The sequence below is a fragment of the Lithobates pipiens genome, unplaced genomic scaffold (genome assembly GCF_037356315.1).
Source record: "Lithobates pipiens isolate NorthernLeopardFrog02 unplaced genomic scaffold, aLitPip1_a1.2 Scaffold_19, whole genome shotgun sequence".
Lineage (NCBI taxonomy): Eukaryota > Metazoa > Chordata > Amphibia > Anura > Ranidae > Lithobates > Lithobates pipiens.
Genome location: NW_027507764.1, coordinates 311,172,761 through 311,194,811, shown reverse-complemented (window position 1 = coordinate 311,194,811; position 22,051 = coordinate 311,172,761). Strand labels below are relative to the sequence as shown.

Sequence of the window (22,051 nt, the reverse complement as noted above, 5' to 3'; positions counted from 1 at the left end):
TGTCAAGATATTATGAGTATGCCTATTGGATAACGGAATCATTATTACCTTTATCTATTAGTTTGTTTTTCAAGATAGCACTTTGGTCTATATATTCCTCTGTTCTAGTACAGTTATGTCAAATTCGACAGAACTGTCCCTTGGGAATACGATTGGTCCATTTATGACAGTGGAATCTTTTAAAATGTAATAGAGAGTTCCCTACCATTGGTTTGAAATAGTTTTTTGGTATGTATTTTGTCTCCAATGTGATAAAGTTCCAAGTCTAGAAAGGCCAGTTTGTTTGGATATGTGACATACATATGTAAAAGAGAGCCCATCTGGACTGTTGTTAAAATGCGTAACAAAATATGTGATGTCTGTACTCAGAGACACCTGCATTCTTTTCTTCCCTTTCCCACCTTGGCACTGCCCTGGGACAGGAGAAATAAAGTGATTAAAAGGCAGGCCTAACTGTCTGAAAAACACAGAGAAATGCTATACAGCAATGACTGGCACCCTTTCTCCTGACTGGAGGGAGTTTTGTAAAGAAGTTGTTCTTAAGGTTGTGATCTTTAGAACCCAAGTGATATACTGTAAAGTGGTGATAAGAATATACCGTGGGTTGTCAAACATTGGCTATTACTTTATTTGGTGAATGCAAATACAAATATGGCAGGAACATGCTTTATATCTTCATAGTTATTTTCAGTATTTATTTCACACACTGTTTCATTTAAAACATTAGGTCTGTTTGTTGGAATTGTAATATTGTGTGAATTAGTAAATTATCTTTTGTTTGGAAGCATCAAATTATGCAGCACTTTACTGTGGTTTATATTGATGTTAGGCTCCATTTACATGGATGGCAGTGAGGCAGTGAAAACAAGCAGTTGATCCAAGTTTTATAACCCCCTGACCACCCACCAGCAAGTTAACATTGCCAGCAGACAGTATACACTGCCTCAGTTGCAAATGTGGCAAAATTGATACAGCACATCACTTTTGGCAAGCTGTACCACCACCTAACATGCCCTATTCAAGTGAATGTGACCACACCACAACCACAATGCAACCACATCAAATGCAGTTGCAGTGCAGTGGGATTTCCCCCAAAAAAACCTGGTGTCCAGGAGGTGGCCTATCACTTCTAAACCGCCTGCCAATCAGCTCTGAAACTCAATCCATTGCAGTTTGCTTTTTAGAGATGTAAAAAATATAGCTGGCCATTTGAACAATGCCCCATGGCAGGGGTGTCCAAACTTTTTTCAAAGAGGGCCATATTTGATGAAGTGAACATGCATGAGGGCCGACCATTTTGCCTCACATTCTTTGAACCTTAAAAATGTGGTCTAAGTGTGTCTGTTTGAGCACTAATACACTGCCCAACAAGAATTCTCTTGCTTTTGTGGCTGTGTGTGTGTGTGAGTAAAGAGATGAGCTTGGGCGTGTTTTTTAGATATACCGTTTTTATTGGCATATAACATGCACCTTCACTTTAAGAGGGAAGTTTCAGGAAAAAAAACATACATTTTAAATAAAGAATTGTGAAGCAAAATAAAGGTCATTGCCCATCTGCAGACTCACAATTGCCATGAATGCAGCTCCCCCATTGCCATCAGTGCAGCATCCCCATTGCCATCAGTGCAGCATCCCCATTTCCATTAGTGCAGCACCCCCATTGCCATGAATACAGCACCCCCATTGCCAGGAATGCAGCACCTACCATTGCCAGGAATGCAGCACCCACCATTGCCATTAATGCAACACCCACCATTGCCATGTCCAAATTACCAGGTGGGCCATTCAGAACTGGAACGCGGGCCCCGATTGGCCTGCAGGCGGGACTTTGGAAATGCCTCCTGCCCCATGGCAATAAATTTGTGCATGATGCTTAGTAAAGTAAAAATATAGTATTTTTAACAACTTAACAACTTTAAACTTGTCTCAATTGATATAATGTATTTTCCTCTGTGTTTACTACACATGTATTTTTTTTTTTACTATAACTGTAGTCTCAATGTATATTGTGATGCAGAATTGTTTGCAGTTAACACAGATAAATCAATGTTTTATAACAGAAGGGTCAGATCTGACAAGCTTTTCCATAACAGATTAGACGGGGTAAATAAATGATCTTATTATAATTTCCACCAGAATTAGATCTATTTATAAAGCTATGTATTATATAAGGCATGTTAATCAAATAGGGTAGGCAACTAATTGGTGCCTTAACCCTAAATTATGATTTTGCAAATAATAATGTTGTGATTTTGAAAGTGGCATAATTTGACTAAAAAAAAATCTCTATATCAATAGCTACATGGAATAATGTATAAAATCTTAATAGTTGCAGTATAGTATAGTTTTAATAGTTGCAGTATAGTACATTTTGGTTTATTTTTTTTTATTTATTTTTTTTGTGGTTGAACTGGATGGACTTTTTTTCAACCTGACTAACTATGTAACTATGTAAATATACAACAACGCTACATGGATACTCATGTACTGGCATCATATATAGAAGCTAAAATGTCTCTATACAGTATATTTTTTGATTACTATGATATCCAATTCCAGAATGCAGAGTCCGTTTATTCTCTCCCAAATAATATGATTATAAGTTTTTGTAAGATTGTAACAAAAAATTATATTTGTAAGTGATCCCCATTGATGAGCATGCAGGGAATAGCAAGGTGTACATATACATATGCATTTTGAAAGTTGCTAATGTGTTGCACAAAAAAAAACTCCTGTGAGAAACATTAGCTGCAATATTAGCTAGTAGGTTATAATAACAGCAAAAGTACAGCACTATGTAGTAACTGAAGGCTGTTATGATAAGTATGAACTATAGGCAGAAGCAAGGAAGCAATATGTAGCAGGGCAGCAGTAGATGTTGGTAGATTTTAAAAGCTAGTAAATTATTATGCTGGTCGTCTTTAGCCTAGTAATGATAGCTACTGATAAATGGCAGTAATCAATTAATGATATTATAATCAGCCAAGTGGTGATAACAGCGCCAGTTTTGTCCTGAAAGACTCCTGACAGTAAGCAGACAGCCAACTGCTTCTATTAAGACAGTTTATTCAAAATTGCAAAGGCATTTTACTAAATTGAAAGATGTCACAGATGGCAAATTGTGCATACCTGTAAACAGGTACTTATTTGAAATGACCAGGATAATTGAGCCAAAAGTTTAACGCCACATTGAAAAGGGTCAAAGAACCACACACCAACAAGTTGGGAGGTAGCATAGAAACAGTATTTTCAGAACAGTGTCTGCAATGTCATTAGGAACCACCAGGATAATTGGGCTGAAAGTTAAAATATCACATGGAAAGGGTAAATGGTTCAAACACAGACAAGCTAAGAGGTAGCTCAGAATCAGTAATTTGCAGAAAAGTTTATGCAGTGCCAATATGAAATATAATGTTGCAGGTTCATTCATAGCATACCTGTAGACAGGTACTTATTTGAAATCACCAGGATAATTGGGCCAAAAGTTTAACGCCACATGGAAAAGGGTCAATGAGCCACACACCAACAAGTTGGGAGGTAGCATAGAAACAGTATTTTCAGAACAGTGTCTGCAATGTCATTAAGAATCACCAGGATAATTGGGCTGAAAGTTATAATATAACATGGAAAGGGTCAATGGTTCAAACACAGACAAGCTATCAGGTAGCTCAGAATCATTAATTTGCAAAACAATGTATGCAATGCCAATATGAATTTTAATGTTGCAGGTTCATTCATAGCAGATGAAAAGGAAGAGCTGCATACGATGTCAGCTAAAGCAACCTGACATGAAAAAAATAAAATAAATTATGTTACTAATTAACCCTTTCTTAACCCCAAAATAAATCAGCCCTTATGAACTCCTTCTCTCCTCCCCTTAGCTACTATATGATTTTGCTGTTGATTATAATTTGTTTTTGTTTTTGCATGTCTACTGTTTTTAACCATATTATTTAGAATCTTCTTCTTCTTTGTGTCTATATAGTTGGTATGCATGCTCTGTCAGCATTTAGTAGATAGAAAGACCGTATCAGTAAGCAAGCACAAGACGCATGGCGTAATAAACCATTCCATTCCTTACATTGCCAACAGCTTGGCATCACACAAACAAACATTAATTGTAGCCTTTCATTGACCCTTATGTCGGCTAGTCAACAATTTGTATCAAGATTCCTGTAGTTTGCTATAGATTAAATTTATGAGGTCTTCCTCCCATCTGTGCAAGAAGGGAGGTGAATAATTGTATGGCAAAGTCATAAGAGTTTCTCTCTCTGCGCCGCTGATCGGCTGATGTGAGAGAGACTTAGCAGAGGCAGCGGCAGCCGCAGAGCACCTGAAGTGCGACTCAGACATGTCATGTCACATTAGTCAGTGCTATTTCGGGGGGGGGGGGAATTGCCCTGTTGCCCCCCCCCCCCCCCCGGATCCGCCCCTGGTCTGAGGGGATTGGGTCCCTACATATAATCTCAAATCTCAAAATAATCTCAAAGAAAGTTGGGGGAGGTTCGTTCATTGGCATTTCAGAGATCTGATAAAGTGTCCGGTGTGCTTCCAATCCTAGTTTGTATTTTTGCTGGTATTTTCCAACCCTCCAGAGAAAGAAGGTCTAGCACACTGAAGAAATTGTTGTGAAAGAAAGGATGAAAATGCTGGTCATCTAAACCCGGGTGGAAATCTGGGTTACTAATGAATCTGGTTAAAAAGACTGGATGAGGATGTACAGTTCACTCTTACTGCCACCTTTGGAGTTGGACCTATGTAAGGGTAGTTTTTAATGGTTGCTGGGAGAACAAAGTAAGGAGGAGAGCTCTACCCAACCCGATACATGTTTACACCAATCTATGATTATTGCTAAATGTACAGTTTAGTGTAATGTATTGTCTCTTGTACTGCAACCCCCCCCCCCCCCCCCAATGCTACAGCAAATGTAAGATAACAGTTGTTGTTCTGAAAGGCTTCTATGCCCACAGAAACGGAATAAACTTTAACATTTTCAGAAGGACAGATGGGACATGAATTGGAGTGTTTGTAGAAGGTTTTGCAATCTTAGGAGTATATTATTTTTGCCAAGGCAATCAAAGCCCCCCTACTTCCCCATAGCCTTCTGGGACAAGAAACCTGTGGGACCAAACACATTGCACAATGAGCAGCTGGTTGTGAAGCCACAAGCAGTCACAGCCGGCTGCCCATAGTTAGTATGCTGGCTCGGTGAAGACAGCGCTGGATCCTAGGACAGTTGAGTGTCTATTAAAAGTCTGCAGCTGCAGTTTGGACAGCTACAGCACCGGATCAATACTGCAGCCACATAGGGGAGTATGTGTGTTTGCTTTTTTCATATCACTCACTTCTCTTTTAAACTAGAATCTGGGCTGGTTGGAATAGAAAAAGATTTACCATATAGATAGCTATGGGGAATATGTGTATATTAGAGGGGGCTCAAATCAGTCAGCAGGTAAATTACATTATCTAAACAATAAGTTGCTTGGGGGGGCTGCGGGCATTATCAGATTTCTGTAAATTTTGCCCTACTCCTCTGGACTTATCTAAGAAGTCCAGGTAGAAGGAAACTCTGACTCCATTGTATTTAATATTACAACGTTCACCCACCAGGTGCAGTGTCATTTCCCTGTCACCATAATTAAGTAAGCAGTACAGTGCAGGCCTGGGTGGGTTACTGGATGTTAGGGGTCTAGTGGGTTCCCCAGGTCTTCCATGTGCAGACTGTTAGCACAGCCAACTGCTTACAGTAGTTGTCAGTTATTCCCACAGAAGAGATGGTAGCTTGTCCTCCAGGTCACTAATATGACTTTCTGCGGCAGATGTGCACTCTCTAATTTTTCTGAAGGTCCTGTTTCATCAATGTAACATCTTCTGATAAACTCCCCAGATGTGTTTTAAGCTTATCCACTGATGTTGTGCACTTGTTAACTGCTTTCAGTATTTTCCAGAGTGTAGGCTGTTCTTGTTCTGTATCATTCTCCTCTAATTCATCCTGTGACTGGGCACCTTGGTCTATCTGCATAGCCCCTGCTCCTCTAAGCTGTTTCCCCTCCTCCTCTTCTAGCATATCAGAAGGTGCCAGAGGGTGTACAGACCACCTTTGGTATAGAAATATCAAGACAGTGAGCCAGGGAAAGGATCAGATACAGGATCGACCATGGGAGTACAGAGAAGCTGAACCTCTCACGTGCCTCGCTCAGCTCTGCCCCCTTTGATATACTTATATAAACTAAGCACATAACACCATAGTGTGTACTTACCTGAAGCTAAAACACCAAGTTGGGTTCCTCTCTGATTCTTTACTGTTAGAGCATTGAAAATGTGTAAATAGTATTTGTTCAGGTGCTCAAAGCATAGATACATTTAAAAAAAAACTATTATGCTGCGTACACTCGACCGGACTTTTCATGTGTATGTAGCATAATAGGTCTGACGGAAAGAATCCGCCAGACAATTCAATCATGTGGGCTCCATCGGACATTTGCTTTCTAAAAATCAGATGGACTTTAGATTTAAAACATGTTTCAAATCTTTCCGACGGACTCGAGTCCGGTCGAAAAAAATCCATTCGTCTGCTAATCCGACGGACGAAAACTGAAACTAGAACAGCTATTGGCTACTGGCTATGAACTTCCTTATTCTAGTCTGGTCGTACTTCATCACGTTCGAATCTATCGGCCTTTGGTGTGCTTGTGTGTGGCCAAGTCCGTTCATTTGGAAAGTCTGTTGGGACTCCGCCGAAAGCCCGTTGGGAAGACCGTCGGACCAAGTCCGTCGAAAAGTACGGTCATGTGTATGCGGCATTAGAAGTCTTACTCAGTGAAAACAATATACAGGGCTATTGTAATTCTTAGCAACACAGACACACACTCAACTGGATAGACCCATGTTATTATTCACCCTTCTAATCTAATCAACCATCTATCTAACTACAGCAGAGGTTTGACAAGCTTACACATGGAAAAAGTAACATGAGAGAGATCAGGAAGCAGTAGAAAGGCTCCATCAAACTCCATAGGGTACATATGCCAGGCTTTTTGTACTATTTCATCCTAGTAGTGAAAGTGAAGAAATGGACACTGCAAAGTACATTGTGCAGATGGTTCTCTACAACCCAGGAATCTGAGTGGTGGGATCATGGAACATGCTTTATATGCTTTGCAATATCCCTACATCTTATTATTTTTCACAACATTATTTTGATAAATATTTGAACAGCATCAACTTTTAATTCTATAGGCCCATATATAGATGGGGAAATCATTCACAAATGTTCAATCTGAAATGCGCATTTGAAAAACAATAAAAATGATCCGTCCCCTGATTTTCAAAATGAGAGACAGTGGCTCTAAGCAGAAAGGGTTAAAGGAAGAAAATATCATATGTTTGTCTGTATTATGTGCAATATATACACATACTTTAAGCTCTTATTTCAATGTAGAAATACAGTATTGTATTGAGTGATTCAGTGATGTTATATATGTATGTGGCTTTCAGATTTAAGTCTATTTATTTATATAGAATATGAACACAAAATGGCAGCTTTTATATATTTATATATAACTCTTAAGTTATTATATTATGCCAACAAGAAAATAAACTGTTATACCATAACCGTCTTTACAAATAGAGAACTATACAATATTTTTTGGATTGAGCTGGATGTTAGGCAGACAAGCTTCTGTGTGAACACTAGATGTCAGCATTGGATAAGAATCAACAAATGTACTCCAACAGTGTTCATGTCCACTGGCTGTCTGCAAAGAACAATTCTAGAAAACACTTCTATGGTTGAATTATTTTTATTCACTGTAATAGAGAGTGCTTTAAATAGGATGTGATGACATTTTGGAGACATATCTTTAATTCCAAAGTGCTTGCATGTAATCATCGAGAGTTTTTGTACAGTGTGTGAATATGTGATCAAATATAACTATTATTTCTTTATTTTATAATTGTAACTTATAAATCATTCCATATAGGGCATGTTAAAATAAGAACATATTTTATAAACCCTACCTATCAATGGGCCTGTCCTTGATTTTAGAAAAATAATTAACCACTTGCCTACTGGCCATTTTTACCCCCTTCCTGTCCAAGCCAAATTTCAGCTTTCAGTGCTGTCGCACTTTGAATGACAATTGCCTGTTCATGCAAAGCTGTATCCACAGGAAATTGTAAGCATTTTTTGAGACAGAGCTTTCTTTTGTAGGTATTTATTCACCGTCGTGTTTTTTTTAAATATTTTGCTAACAAACGAAAAAAAGACTGACATTTAAAAAAAAAAGTTTTTGTGATAAAAATTTCTAATGAAGTCATTTTTCTCCTTCACTGATGTGTGCTGATGAGGGTGCAGTTATAGGCTGCATTGATGGGCACTGATAAGGCCCTGAAAGGCTGCACTGATGGGCACTGCTAGACTGCACTGATGGGCACTTATGAGGTGGCACTGATGATGCTGCACTGATATACAGCACTGATGGGCACAGATAGGCAGCACTGATAGGCAGCACTGATAGGCACTGATATGTGGCACTGACTGCTGGGCACTGATTGGCACCATTTGTGAGCACTGTTTGGGCTGCACTGATAATCAGGACACTGATCATCAGTGCCCTGATGATCAGTGTAGATGTCAGCTGTGTGGATTTGCTGGCTATCAGCTCTCCTCTCCTCATGTGCTGTCAGCCGATAACCAACAAATCCTGTTTACACTGTAATCCACTGCATTTGGACACAGTTGGCTCTGTACCCTGATCTGTGATTGCTGTGTCCTTAGGACATGCAGGTACCGCGATCACGGGAGGATGTCCATATTGCCCCTGGGAAATGTGAGCCCACACTGTAGCCATCTTTCAGCTATAGTACAGGCAGGAAGAGGTTAATAACATTCACCTGGACAGGTAAATGACACAGAGTAGCACAAACTATATTATTTGCTTTTAAATTACAAGGTGGCCTAACCTCTCCAGATCTAGTGAAATGTTATATATCAGCTGACAGCTAGGTTGTATCCACTTCTGGCCGTCGCTACGGCTGCAAACTAAATGGGCTGAAATAGAGTTTATGGCTTGCCCCAATAAATGTAACACTATGATGTGGTGTTCCACTGCCCACATACCCCAGCAAAAACATATTTTATTTATGATACCCACAAAAGAGATCTGGACCTTGGTTAAATGCAAATGTGACATGACCTCTAACACCTTTCCATTGACCCCCTTTCTCCTGACCCCATAAATGCCATCTAATCTTGCTTTATCAAGGCCTAACTGCAAATCAAGGGTCCTTGATATTCATGAACACACCCCCTTTAAAAGAATATGTGAACCTTTTCACATATTCTTTTAAAGGGGGTGTGTTCATGAATATCAAGGAACCTTGATTTGCAGTTATTAGAAAAGGGCCTTGGTGGGTAGCTGTAATTTATATGTCAATTAATGAAAAGGTAACAATGTTTTTGTCCTACAGTCAATAATATCTTCAAATTGAAAGTGTGAGCTTGAGCCTCAGTTTACATACATACCTAAAGCAAGATTAGATGGCATTTGTGTGGCCCAGCCACAAAATATCTGATTTCAGCTTTTTATCAGACCTTAAGCACTGCCCACAATAAACTATTCTTTTTTTCTGTGTCCCTCCCTGTATAAACACCGTACCATAGTGTAATGATATGTCATCATGGCAGAGAGGACCTTTCTATAGCACCAGCTACCAAATCCAAGCCTACACGCCAGGCAGGGACCTGTTATATCAATGCCTGTTATAAACTCTCCTATATGCTGAAGAAGGGAAGAATCCTAGGTATAGAGTCCAACATAGATGTTTTGCAAGCAATTTGGTAAAATACTAATATGTCATCTATCTGTCATCTATCTATCTGAACCAATATAGGATACTTTAAAGATGCCACCATTCTCCAGAAATGCTGAATCCCTCCCTTAAAATCATCCCACTTGCTGGGGATGCTTATCACATCCAGAATGACTGTACCATGTTTTTTATTTTTTTTGTGTGCCCAGGATCTGACCTTTCTTGACTGTGTTTAACCACTTCCCGACCAGCGCACGACGATGTACGTCGACAGAATGGCACGGGCAGGCATATTGGCGTACATGTACGTCCAATATTCGTTGCCGCCGTGCCATCGGGAGCGCGCCGCCGGCGGCGCGCTCCTGCGCTGGTCGGGACCCCCGTGAGTCCGGTCGCGGGACCCGTGGACTCGATCGCCGCGGGCATCCCCGCGATCGTCTCACGGAGCGGCCGAATGGAGGAAATGCTGTATAAACAACATTTTTCCATTCTGCCTAGCAACTAGTGACGCTGATCTCTGCTCCATGTGATTGGAGCAGAGATCAGTGTACACTAAATGAAAGCCCAACCCCCCCACAGTTAGTAACACACCCCTAGGAACACTTAACCCCTACACTGCCACAACCCTTTCACTGCCAGTGTCATTTACACAGGAATCACTGCATTTATATAGCAGTGATTACTGTATAAATGACAATGGTCCCAAAAATGTGTCAAAAATGTCCGATGGGTCCCCCACAATGTGGCAGTCACAATAAAAATCGCAGATCGCCGCCATTACTAGTAAAAAAAAAATAATAAAAAATTATTAATAAAAATGCTATAAAACTATCCCTATTTTGTAAATGCTATAACTTTTGCGCAAACCAATCAATAATCGCTTATTGCGTTTTTTTTACCAAAAATATGTAGAAGAATACGTATCGGCCTAAACTGAGGGAAAAAAATGTTTTTTTATATATTTTTGAGGGATATTTATTATTACAAAAAGTAAAAAATAATGCGTTTTTTTCAAAATTATCGCTCTATTTTTGTTTATAGCGCAAAAAATAAAAACCGCAGGGGTGATCAAATACCACCAAAATAAAGCTCTATTTGTGGGAAAAAAAGGACGTTAATTTTGTTTGGGAGCCACGTCGCACGACCGCGCAATTGTCAGTTAAAGCGGCGCAGTGCCGAATCGCAAAAAGTGGTCTGGTCTTTGACCAGCAAATTGGTCCGGTCTGAAAGTGGTTAACTCCCAAACATGCCTTTTTGAATTGCCTTTTTTCCAACTGTCAAAACACAAATGTAAGGTAGCAACTCATGTCTAGATTAGATATGTTTACCCATAATGTTGACATTCAGACCACAGAGTTTCTCATGGCTAGACTTAACAATTCCCTCAAGATATTTTTAAAAACCTGGGAAACCTGAGATAGCATGGAATTGCTGAACCTTAGGTGGCTTTAATTGACCCAAAAAGGTGAGAGCTCATAGCCAAAAGGGATCAAGATCAAACTTTTCTTCCCTTATCTTCGTCTCTCTTTCTAAACTTTCTGCTAATCTTACCAATTTTTGTTGCTATCTGAGGCCTGCCATAGACAGAGTGATTTTCTTTCCTGCAACCACATACAGTGGAAGCCGCCCCCGTCAAGAGAACACATTAATTATTGCTAGCAGCTATAGCAGCTACTAGTAATCATCACATGTAAAATCCATCAGGCTGGTTGTACCCAAGTCGATCAATAGATAATTTTGGGTCCATTCAGCCGGCCCATAAATGGTTCAAATCTCAGCTGGTTCAGCAGGAGATTCAAACTGTCTAATGCTGGCTTTATTGACATCTCTCATTACCCCTTTACTTGTTGCTAGTTTACACAGATTTATCTTTCTTTTCCCCCAAATACACTCTGGATGTCACCACCCCCATAGCATGACATAGGCTCCTTGTGTTAAATTCCCTTTTTCTCTACCCAGAACTATAGTCAAATTCCATCATACAATGGATGCATAATGCTATGCTTTCCAACAGTGTTATGTCTTCTCTTAGTACTTTTAGCTCAGATTCACACTTCTGCAACTTTCCAAGGGACTTGTATTGATGTGCAATACAGGAAGTCACATGAAAACTCAAGACACATTAATTGCAATGGTTTCTATCGTAATTGCTGCAACTCAAGTCACAGCGACATAAAAAATATTTCCTGCACTACTTTCCTTTGTATCCTCCTTATGACACAAGTGCCATAGACTGCAATGTTAAAGTCACAAAAGTCACAAGGAAATCATGTCCTTGTCTTATCTTTGTAAATTTGGATGTGACTTTAGAGAGTTTTGTAAGGTCAATAATATTTGTCAAAAATGCCAAAGTGCAAAACATCAAAGTTGCATGAAAGTTGCATTGAAGTCACATCAAGTTGCAAGCAAGTCACAATGCAACATCACACTGGAAGTTGCATGAATTGTGGGTTGCAGCATCGTTAAACGAGCCTTACGCTAAATGCCATATATGCTTGTCTTCTGTATTTTGTGAATTTGAATGTGAATTTGTTTCTTTTTCTGAAAATGTATAAATAAAATTTTTCTGCAAAAATAAGAATATCTATTTTTGACTCTCATGTAAAATTTGTATCTTTTATTTCAGCCACTAGATTTTGAGACAAAAAAAGCATACACATTTAAAGTGGAAGCCTCCAATACTCACGTGGATCATCATTTCAACTCAGTGGGACCATTTAAAGACACTGCAACTGTGAAAATAAATGTGTTAGATGTTGATGAGCCTCCAGTATTTAGCAAGCCATTTTACACAATGGAAGTATACGAGGACACTCCTGTTGGCACAATCATAGGAGCTGTGACAGCACAAGATCTAGACATCGGAACCAGCCCTGTCAGGTATAATGTTATCTTATTAGTGTTCCTATATCCTGCCTGAATTCTCTCCATCCTGGCATTAGTAAACTAAGCTGTGTTGGATAAAATACTGGAAATTAAACCAATGAGATTTTTGTAAGAATGTTTCCGTAAAGCTGACTTGCCTTGCCTGGTTAGTTATTCTCCAATGATAGTTGCTGTGTGGCCTATGAGAACACTTAGATTGGAAAGAGGAATGGACGCTTGTCAGGTAAAACAATAAGTCACAAAAGTCAATTAACCCTATAAAAAAAATATCAGCTATTAAGGTAGTAACTGGTGTATTGGGGTTGATTTACTAAATAAGCTATTCACTTTGCGCAGAAAGCTGCATGAGAATTTTCCTCAGAGCTTAGTGAATACGGTGAAATTTCACTTTGCCAAAGAACACCCAATCATTTGCAGGGGGAAAAAAAAAACAACACTTTCGCTTTCACATGATTTGGCAATGGACCTACTATTTACTGTACCTCTAAACTGGTAACCTGTAAAGGCTTTTAAAGAATTACCAATTGATAATTGAATGTACCGTATTTTTTTTCCATGACACGGGCGTCCGCAATTTTAACGCTTATTTGGTATTTTTTTTTTACTCAGCATCATCTTTTATATTTTACTAAAAAAATGTGTTATATTTTTTATTGTGTCTGTATGCATTAAAATGTATTAGTGCATAACAACAACCACCATTTTATTCTCTATACTTCAAAATATTACTATAATCAAAAATAGCACTAAATGTAGATATCATTATAATAATACAGATGAAATAAAATGCTTTAGGTGTTCAGCGGCTATATACATTTTCTTTATACTGCCTTACTTTTCACACTTATGCCACGTACAGACGATCGGACATTCCGACAACAAAATCCTGGATTTGTTTCCGACGGGTGTTGGCTCAAACTTGTCTTGCATACACACAGTTGCACAAATGTTGTCGGAAATGCCGAACGTCAAGAACGTGGTGACATACAAAACACGTATGACGAGCCGAGAAAAATTAAGTTCAATAGCCAGTGAGGCCCTTCTGCTTGATTCCGAGCATGCGTGGAATTTTGTGCATCAGAATTGCGTACACACAATCAGAATTTATGACAACAGATTTTGTTGTCGGAAAATTTGAGAACCAGCTCTCAAATTTTGTTTGTCGGAAAGTATGACAAAAAATGTCTGATGGAGCCTACACATGGTTGGAATTTCTGACAACAAGCTCACATTGAACATTTGTTGTCGGAAATTCCGACCGTGTCTGTTCCCATTGGCTGGGGAGAAACTGTAAGCCATTTCCTGAATGGAGAGGAGCACGAGGTGAGAACAGCCCAGGATGGGGAAGCGTCTGTGCTGTGTGCTGGCAACATGGAATGGTAACCAAGCTCAGCGAGGTAAGAGGAGGAGAGTGCCGTCCTGTAGCCACGATGGTGCAGATGTTACTTGTGAGGTAAGACACCACTTAGTGTCTCCTAGTCAGCATCTGGGATTCTCTGTACCCCCCCCCCCCCACCAAGGAATGTTACTTACCCCACTTCCCAGACAACTGGGGAATAGACATACACCTCCAGGAGGTGACCTTCCCCCATCGCCTGCCAACACTGACAGAGGAACCTTCAGAAATTGCTAAAACAAATATCTTAAAGACCTCCTTGAGGGGCCCCTGAAGGGTTGCAGGCTCCAGATATTGTGTCACATGGCTTTGCCCTCCCAGATATAAGTTGCCCTCACCAAAGCCCCATGACCACCCCTTCCACCCTGCATGCTATGCCCAGCTGCTGAGCTCCTTTCCCATTACAGCACTCTATACTGTTCCTTCTCCACAGGGCTGAAATCACATTCCTTTATAACACAGCCAGTTAGCCATGATCTGCACAGGGTGTATCTGCCTACTGCAACTACACTGCCTTTCCGACCAGAGAATTTCACAGGTCAGAAGGGCAACATAAAAGCCAGATACACCCTGTGAAGACTGACAGACTGTGTTTAAAGAAATGTCATTTTGCTGCGGTACTGTTCTAAACACGGGAAAACTGTGCCACCTTACAGGCATACTAAGGACACCCCCCAGGCATGATATTTAAAGTAATATTTAATTTTTATTGTTTCACGTTAAGCATTATTAAAATCACTGCTCCTGTAAAAAACGTCTGTTATTACAACTTTTTTTGCATTGATACATGATCCCTGGGGCAGGACCCGGGTCCTCAAACACTTTTTATGACAATAACTTGCATATAAGCCTTTAGAATGAGCACTTTTGAATTTTCATGTTCGTGTCCCATAGACTTTAACTGTGTTCACGTGTTCTTCCAAATTTTATGTCTGTTTGCATGTTCTGGTGGGAACCGAAATGGGGGGTGTTTGGCTCATCCTTACTAAAGAGTGCTTAGTATAATTCCTGGTGTCACGATCCTCAAGGGTTGCAAATAACGTCACCATCATCCCCATGTGGCATAAAAATGTATTTTCCATGGATGGATTTACCCAGATATCCACCTCCCCCCATTTTATTATTCATAGAAAAGTTAAGGTGGTTCTAAAGGCAAAGGATTGTTTTACCTGAATGCATTCTCTGCATTCAAGTGAAATGCCTTTTAGTAGCAGTTCCCCCCAGCCTGCCTTTAAAACCTTTAATTAGTCCATTCTTTTGCCCATCTGTTGCAGCTCTTCTCTCATTTTCCTGGTCTCAGTAGAGGCTCTGATGGCAGTTGGAGCCATTTGCTCCTGCTGCTATCGGGTAAAAGCAGTGAGGAGAGACTGGGAGCAGGGTCAAGCTCTTCTGTGTTTGTCAATGGACACACACAGCTTGGCTTGGGAGCACACCCACATGAGTGCCCCCATAGCAAGAAGCTTTCCGATGGGGGCATTTTCAGAAAAAAGGTGCCTAGATTACCAGTGGAGGACACCAGAAGATTCTCCAGTTGAAGCTCCACTTATTATACTTAAACCACAGTCTGTAATTTACTAAAGTAGGCCTTCCATTTTCCTCCATATACTATTAAGTATATGACCAACTGTCACCCTCCTAATGTTTAATACTGGAGTCCATGTGATATGCTCTACTTCAAGCTGTACTGTTAAATGACCAGTAACTGCTTTGCTGTTCTAGCTGGATGTCATATGACATCCTCCCAGGATCGCATCTTGTGCACGTCCGACAGGTCGCACTGTGGCGCAAACATTCACCCACTGTGTTTACTGGATGCAGCGGATGACAAATCAATGCTGCTGATACTGTGTGATTGCTGTGACCAATCACGGCAGAGCATATGACAATTGCACACAATGGATGGCTTCCATTTATACCAGTAATTTTGTACTATTGTGGTTATCTCTGTGGTCACAGTGATCACATGGTACAGACAGGGCCAATCATAGTCCTTCTGTACCATATGATTAGTTGTGGCCATTCACAGCTAATCACAATTGTACACTTAATGAATGCAATTAACGCATGTTAAATAATGTATTTCATTCAGAAAAATATGGTTGTTTATGACATATGCTATATGTAATCATAGATTGTAAAAAAAAATTAAAAATAATCACCTCCCCCGAGTACCAGAGTAGTACAGTGTTACTGTCATAACACTGTATTGTTCTGGTCATAGTATGTTAAAAAAAAAAAAGTAAAAATAAATAAATAACATGTAATTAAAAAAGAAAACAAATATTTAAAAAGTTTAATTTTTTTTTTTTTTTTTACATACTGTCACCAGTCAGTGTCCCTGATTACTGCCACACCAGTTGTATGATGACACTGTACTGCACCGGTGACAGTATGTACAAAAAAGTTTGAAAAAAACAAGCTTTTAATTTTTTTTTATTTTCCAAAAAACTTTGACAAAAAAATAACAACATCAAAAAACAAAAAAGAAAGGAAGAAAAACAAATCGTTTTCAAAATGTTCATTCTTTTTTTTAATATATTTATTAAGGTTTTAAGAACCAGAAAAGCACAGTAAAAAAAAGTGCAGTAAAATAAAGATCAATTAGCAATATAAAAAGGGAGTACAAAAATAAGAGTACATGCATGATGACCAGTTGCATTTTAGTGCCTCATGTGTAACAAGGTAGAATACAGCACAACATTTTCAACAAAATCACAGTAACAAGTTTTCTCGCATGGAACAGGGAGAGAAAATAATATAAGGGTTGGATGACTTTTGTCAAAAGAAAGTTGCGTAAAACAAACTACGGGGTCATAATATTTGTAAGCTCATATGTACACAGATCCAAGGACTAGAACCTGACATCTAAAGTGATATCAAATAAGGGGGAAGGGGGATTAAAGAAAGAAGAGAATGTAGTACCAGTACAAGTTATCTGTGCTCTTGTTACTGACACTTGTATGATACTTAGTTTGAAACTCCTGTTGGTCAATCTGTGCACATTTTCTGGCTCCTTAAACCTGACTGATGCATTAAAAGGCCCAGGTAACTTGGACAAGAGCCAATGGTTTACAACATTAATATTTAATACTCCAGGCCTGTATACCACTTAGTAAAGGAAGGGGCCAGAGAAGTGATTTGGCAGTATATACTGTACCACTAAATTAGCATTATTTAGCAAATACTCCTAAAAAAATGAAGAAAAAAAAATGTCAGCCAGTACTAGTTCCCACACCACCAAATTCAATTGTATTTTGGAGCATAAAGGCATTACAGCATTATATTGAGGCATGTGGGTACTGTAATGCAGCGTACACACGATCGGACTATCCGGCGGACTTAGTCTTGCGGACAAACCACCGGACTTTGCAGCAGAGATCCGCTGGACTTTCCGAACGAGCGTACCTGCCCACACACGACCGGACTTTTCCGGTGGACTATGGCGGGAGTCCGCCGGACTTTTGAAATGAATGGACTTGCCCACACACAGAGAAAAGTCAGTTCATTTTGAACGCGGCTCCAGGTAGCCTGGACTAGCAAAGGAGGTCAATGTCGCCGGCTCCATCGGCGAGATTGACACCTCGCTAGCCCCGTCACCTGGTATGGATTTAAAGGGGAAGCTCTACGCCGAAAAAACGGTGTGGGGGTCCCCCCAAAGTCCATATCAGAACCTTATCCGAGCACGCAGCCTGGCCGGTCAGGAAAGGGGGTGAGGAGGAGCGAGCAGCCCCCCCTCCTGAGCCATACCAGGCCACGTGCCCTCAACATGGGGGGGTGCTTTGGGGAAGGGGGCCCTGGGGGGCCCCCCACCCCAAAGCACCTTGTCCCCATGTTGATGAGGACAAGGGCCTCTTCCCGACAACCTTGGCCGTTGCTTGTCGGGGTCTGCGGGCGGGAGGCTTATCGGAATACCAGCCCCCCACCCTATGTAAATGAGTATTGGGGTACCATGTACCCCTACCCATTCACCTGGTGAAAAAAAGTGTAAAGAATAAAATACAACACGTTTTTAAAATAATTTATTGCACAGCTCCACTGGTCTTCCATCTTGGGGGGTCTTCTCGCCGGACTCCTCCACTATCTTCTGGTAGCTCTTTTACTAGTGGAGGAGCCTGGCTTTCTTCTTCATCGCCACCATCCAGGGGTCGTCTTCTAACTTCAGGGGTCTTGTCCCCCTCTTCGGGTTCTTCATGCCGGGCCTCTGCTATCTTCTTATAGTTATTTTACTAGAGGTGGCCCGGTCTTCTGTTGCCGCCTTCTTCTCTTCTTCCGACTTTGGGTGTCTTGCCCCCCTCTTCGGGGGTCTTGTCCCCCTCTTTGGTTCTTCTTGCCGGGCCTCCGCTTTCTTCTTCCAGCTCTTTTACTAGCAGTGACCCGGTCTTCTGTCGCCACCGCCTTCTCTTCTTCTTCCTTGAGATGTTAACACAACGCACTCTCTGGCCGCAATGACAGGGAAACGTGGTGCGGCGATTTATATAGGTATAAGGGGCGGGGTCACCGGGTGATGTCACATGGTGACCCCACCCCTTATGATGTCACAGTCCCCACACCCCCCATGTTGAGGGCACACGGCCTGGTACGGCTCAGGAGGGGGGCGCTCGCTCGTCCCCACCCCCATTCCTGACCGGCCGGGCTGTGTGCTCGGATAAGGGTCTGATATGGACTATGGGGGGGACCCCCACGCCGTTTTTTCAGCGTAGGGCTTCCCCTTTAAATCCATTCCAGGTGACGGGGCTTGTGAGGTGTCAATCTCGCCGATGGAGGCGGTGACATTTACTTCCTTCGCTAGTCCCATCTACCTGGAGCCACGTTCAAACTGAACTGACTTTTCTCTGTGCGTGGGCAAGTCCGTTCATTTCAGAAGATGGGCGGATTGTCCACTGGACTGCCAAGTCCGGAGGACAATTTTGAGTCAAAACTTCTTTCTAAGTCTGCCGGACTTTTGGAAAGAAAAAGTCAGCTGGAGCCCACACACAGGTGGATTGTCCGGCGGACACTAGTCCGCCGAACCAAGTCCGCTGGATAGTCTCATCTTGTGTATGCAGCATAAGTGATACTGAGCTTTTGCTGAGGATTTCATATAGATACAGATTTTGTGGAGAAGTATAATAGTCTCCTTTTGTTGGACATAATATGCTGGTGTTAACATATTATGTTCTTTGTGTGGTGTATACACCATTCCTTCACTGCTCCTACCCATTGAAATTGATGGGGCAGCACTGCTATACCGCCAGAATAGCGCTGCCGCAGTAGCGCTTTGCGGTGGTTTTAACCCTTAAAAGCACCCCGCTAGCACCGGAATAGCGCTGTGAAATTGGCAGTAAAGGGTCGCTAAAAATAGCGGAGTTTTACCGCCGATGCCACCCCAACCCCAGTGTGAAAGGGGTCTAATAGGCCAGGTTTGCCAGATAACTGAAATACATCACAGGTGATATAATTTGCTGCTCAGTGATTGCAGTATTCTAGTCTGCATATCCCCAAGATAATACATAAAACCTGGCCTGTTACTGGTCCCTGAGGACAGGGTTGATGACCACTATGCTACAGGATATATTAAAGTGTATGCAAGTGCAAATGTCTTTTTTTTTTCATTTTTCTTCTTGTTGGTATGTTAGTTTAGTGGCTATGAACTTCCTATCAGCTTGAAAACAATCTGGCTATTTTTCACTGACTCTCTTTCTTGCCACTTCCACCTGCCTGCGCTTTGAGAGGACCTAAATGCTTGGAGGTGGCGGAAGGATTTCCAATTGTGTTACTGTAGTTGTTGACTATTAAAGTGGTCACATGTATGCAATGGGAGTTGCCCATGACAACTAACCAACAGCACAGAAAAAAACTCTCTACCCACAGGATCCAAATATATCATCAGGTATGCCCAAGAGAGGAAATCCCCAATCTGGTCTGCAAAAGCTAAACGACTTCTACTCGCTGTCAGTGGTGTGGACCAGGAGTGTGAACATGGCGATACCTCTGTCTCCTATCCACCACTCAGTGATAACTCTCAGTCATGCAGTTCTGTCTCATCACATAATACAGTGCTTAATCTCCCTACGCTATCAGTTTTAGAGGAATCCTCTCTTCCAGACTACCCATCCACATGCAACCCTGCTAAAAGCACAAAAGGCCAAACAGGGGAAAGCAATAGTGATTTATCTGACTACTTTAAATACATTAGCCAACCTGTTTATTCATATGCTATGAAATTACTATGTCCCTGATTTACTAAACTGCAAAGATCAAAAGTCTACATGATGATAAAAAAATGCATGACTTTCTATGCACATTTGCATTTGATTCAGGGACGTTTTGTACAGGAAACTGACTGTGTGCACATGCTTTCATTTGCTGAAAGACCAGAAATGAAAAGAGCTTTCTGAGTGGAGGATGAGCAGATGACTGAAAGGTCCACATTCTCCATTAGATCCGTTTTCACTGATAAAAGTGAGAGTACAGCTGTTATTAAAGAAGGATGGCAAAAAAGACGGGCATAGTCACCAATTTTGATGAATGCCTGTGGCAAGTTGGGCACACATAATATTCATGCAGAACCAGAAAATTATGACTACTGTGTAATGGGTGGGCTTTGAATTTAAACTTCGATAGTCGGTTATTCGCACAAGAGGCACTTCATAATAAATAATGCTTTTTTGTTTGATTATTATTATAGCTAAACCTTCTTACATAAATTTCAATGATAATTTATCCAATAGTAAACTTGTGTGGGAAAATATGCAAAACTAATCAATGATCACGCCTAAATTATTCTTAAACGTCTATATTAAGAATTCTTCTCACATGTCAGCAGGTAAATATCACCTGCTTTCAATCAGAACTGAGCAATTTCAATTTCTCACTTAAATTCCCACTTAGCACATGGAAAAAAAATTGAAGAAATAGACAAAAAATGTGTATGGCACATTCCTAATTAGAATGTACACATTTGCATCTATTTTTCATGTGTGAAACAAGTTCCTTTAGACATGTTCAGTATGCTACAAAATTACTGTATCACGTTTGGTTGAAAACAAAGCTAAGTCAAAATAATTGGTGTAAACTCATTTTACCTTTTAAGTGAATTGAGCTGATGATGCTTTTTCTGGATATTCAGGAAAACACTTATTCTTAATTGTTATGCCACATACACACAATCTAAATTTTAGTCTGAAAAAGCTCTGATGGTTTTCCCAACGGAATTCCGATGGGATTTCGCTCAAGCTGTCTTGCATACACACGGTCACACCAAATTCCGACCGTCAAGAACGCGGTGACGTACAACATGTACAACGGGACTAGAAAAAGGAAGTTCAATACCCAGTAGCCAATAGCTTCCATCTCCTAATTGAATCTGAGCATGCGTGAGTTTTTGCATGTTGGAATTGCATACACACGATCGGAATTTCTCTCGGAAAAATTGAGAACATGCTCTCAAATTTTTGCTGGCCAGCTAAATTCCGATGGAGCATACGCACGGCGCATTTTCCGCTGAAAAGCTCTCATCAGTTTTTACTGGCCAAAATTCTGATCGTGTGTACGCGGAATTAGGGTTCTTTATTTCTACATCCTAATTGAGGACATTATAATAAAAACAAAAAATGAGTATTAAATTATCATATACATATCAGCCTGCTAAAAACATGTAAACCTTCATTAAATGTGCAAATTAGTGGAAATAATGTTAATATTCAACAGTATGTTAGTGTAAAACAGATTGTGCAAACATGTGCAAAAAAATGTACAAAAAAAGCAACTAAAGGTTAGAACAACCAAGGATCAGAACTAGTTTAACCATAAAATCGCATGAAGTCGCTAAATGTGCGAATAGACAATATTTTCAACCAATAATCGCATGAAGACGCATCTGTGTCCAATATAAGTCCAAAATTAATATTTGGCTTGGTAGTGCTGCCTCTTCAGACTATTTTTGTAATTGTTACAAAAAGTCAATGGGGGGTATTT

General features: G+C 40.5%; 1 protein-coding gene across 6 annotated transcripts in view; it reads left to right on the top strand.

Annotated features, from left to right (window-relative positions):
• CDH12 (cadherin 12) overlaps positions 1-22,051 on the top strand; it is a 1,439,064-nt gene that overhangs the window by 1,368,214 nt on the left and 48,799 nt on the right. For all 6 annotated transcript variants that reach the window (XM_077492034.1, XM_077492035.1, XM_077492033.1 and 3 more), the window contains one exon: positions 12,440-12,693. In XM_077492034.1, coding sequence (XP_077348160.1) covers positions 12,440-12,693 — 254 coding nt within the window. The remainder of the gene's footprint in view (positions 1-12,439; positions 12,694-22,051) is intronic.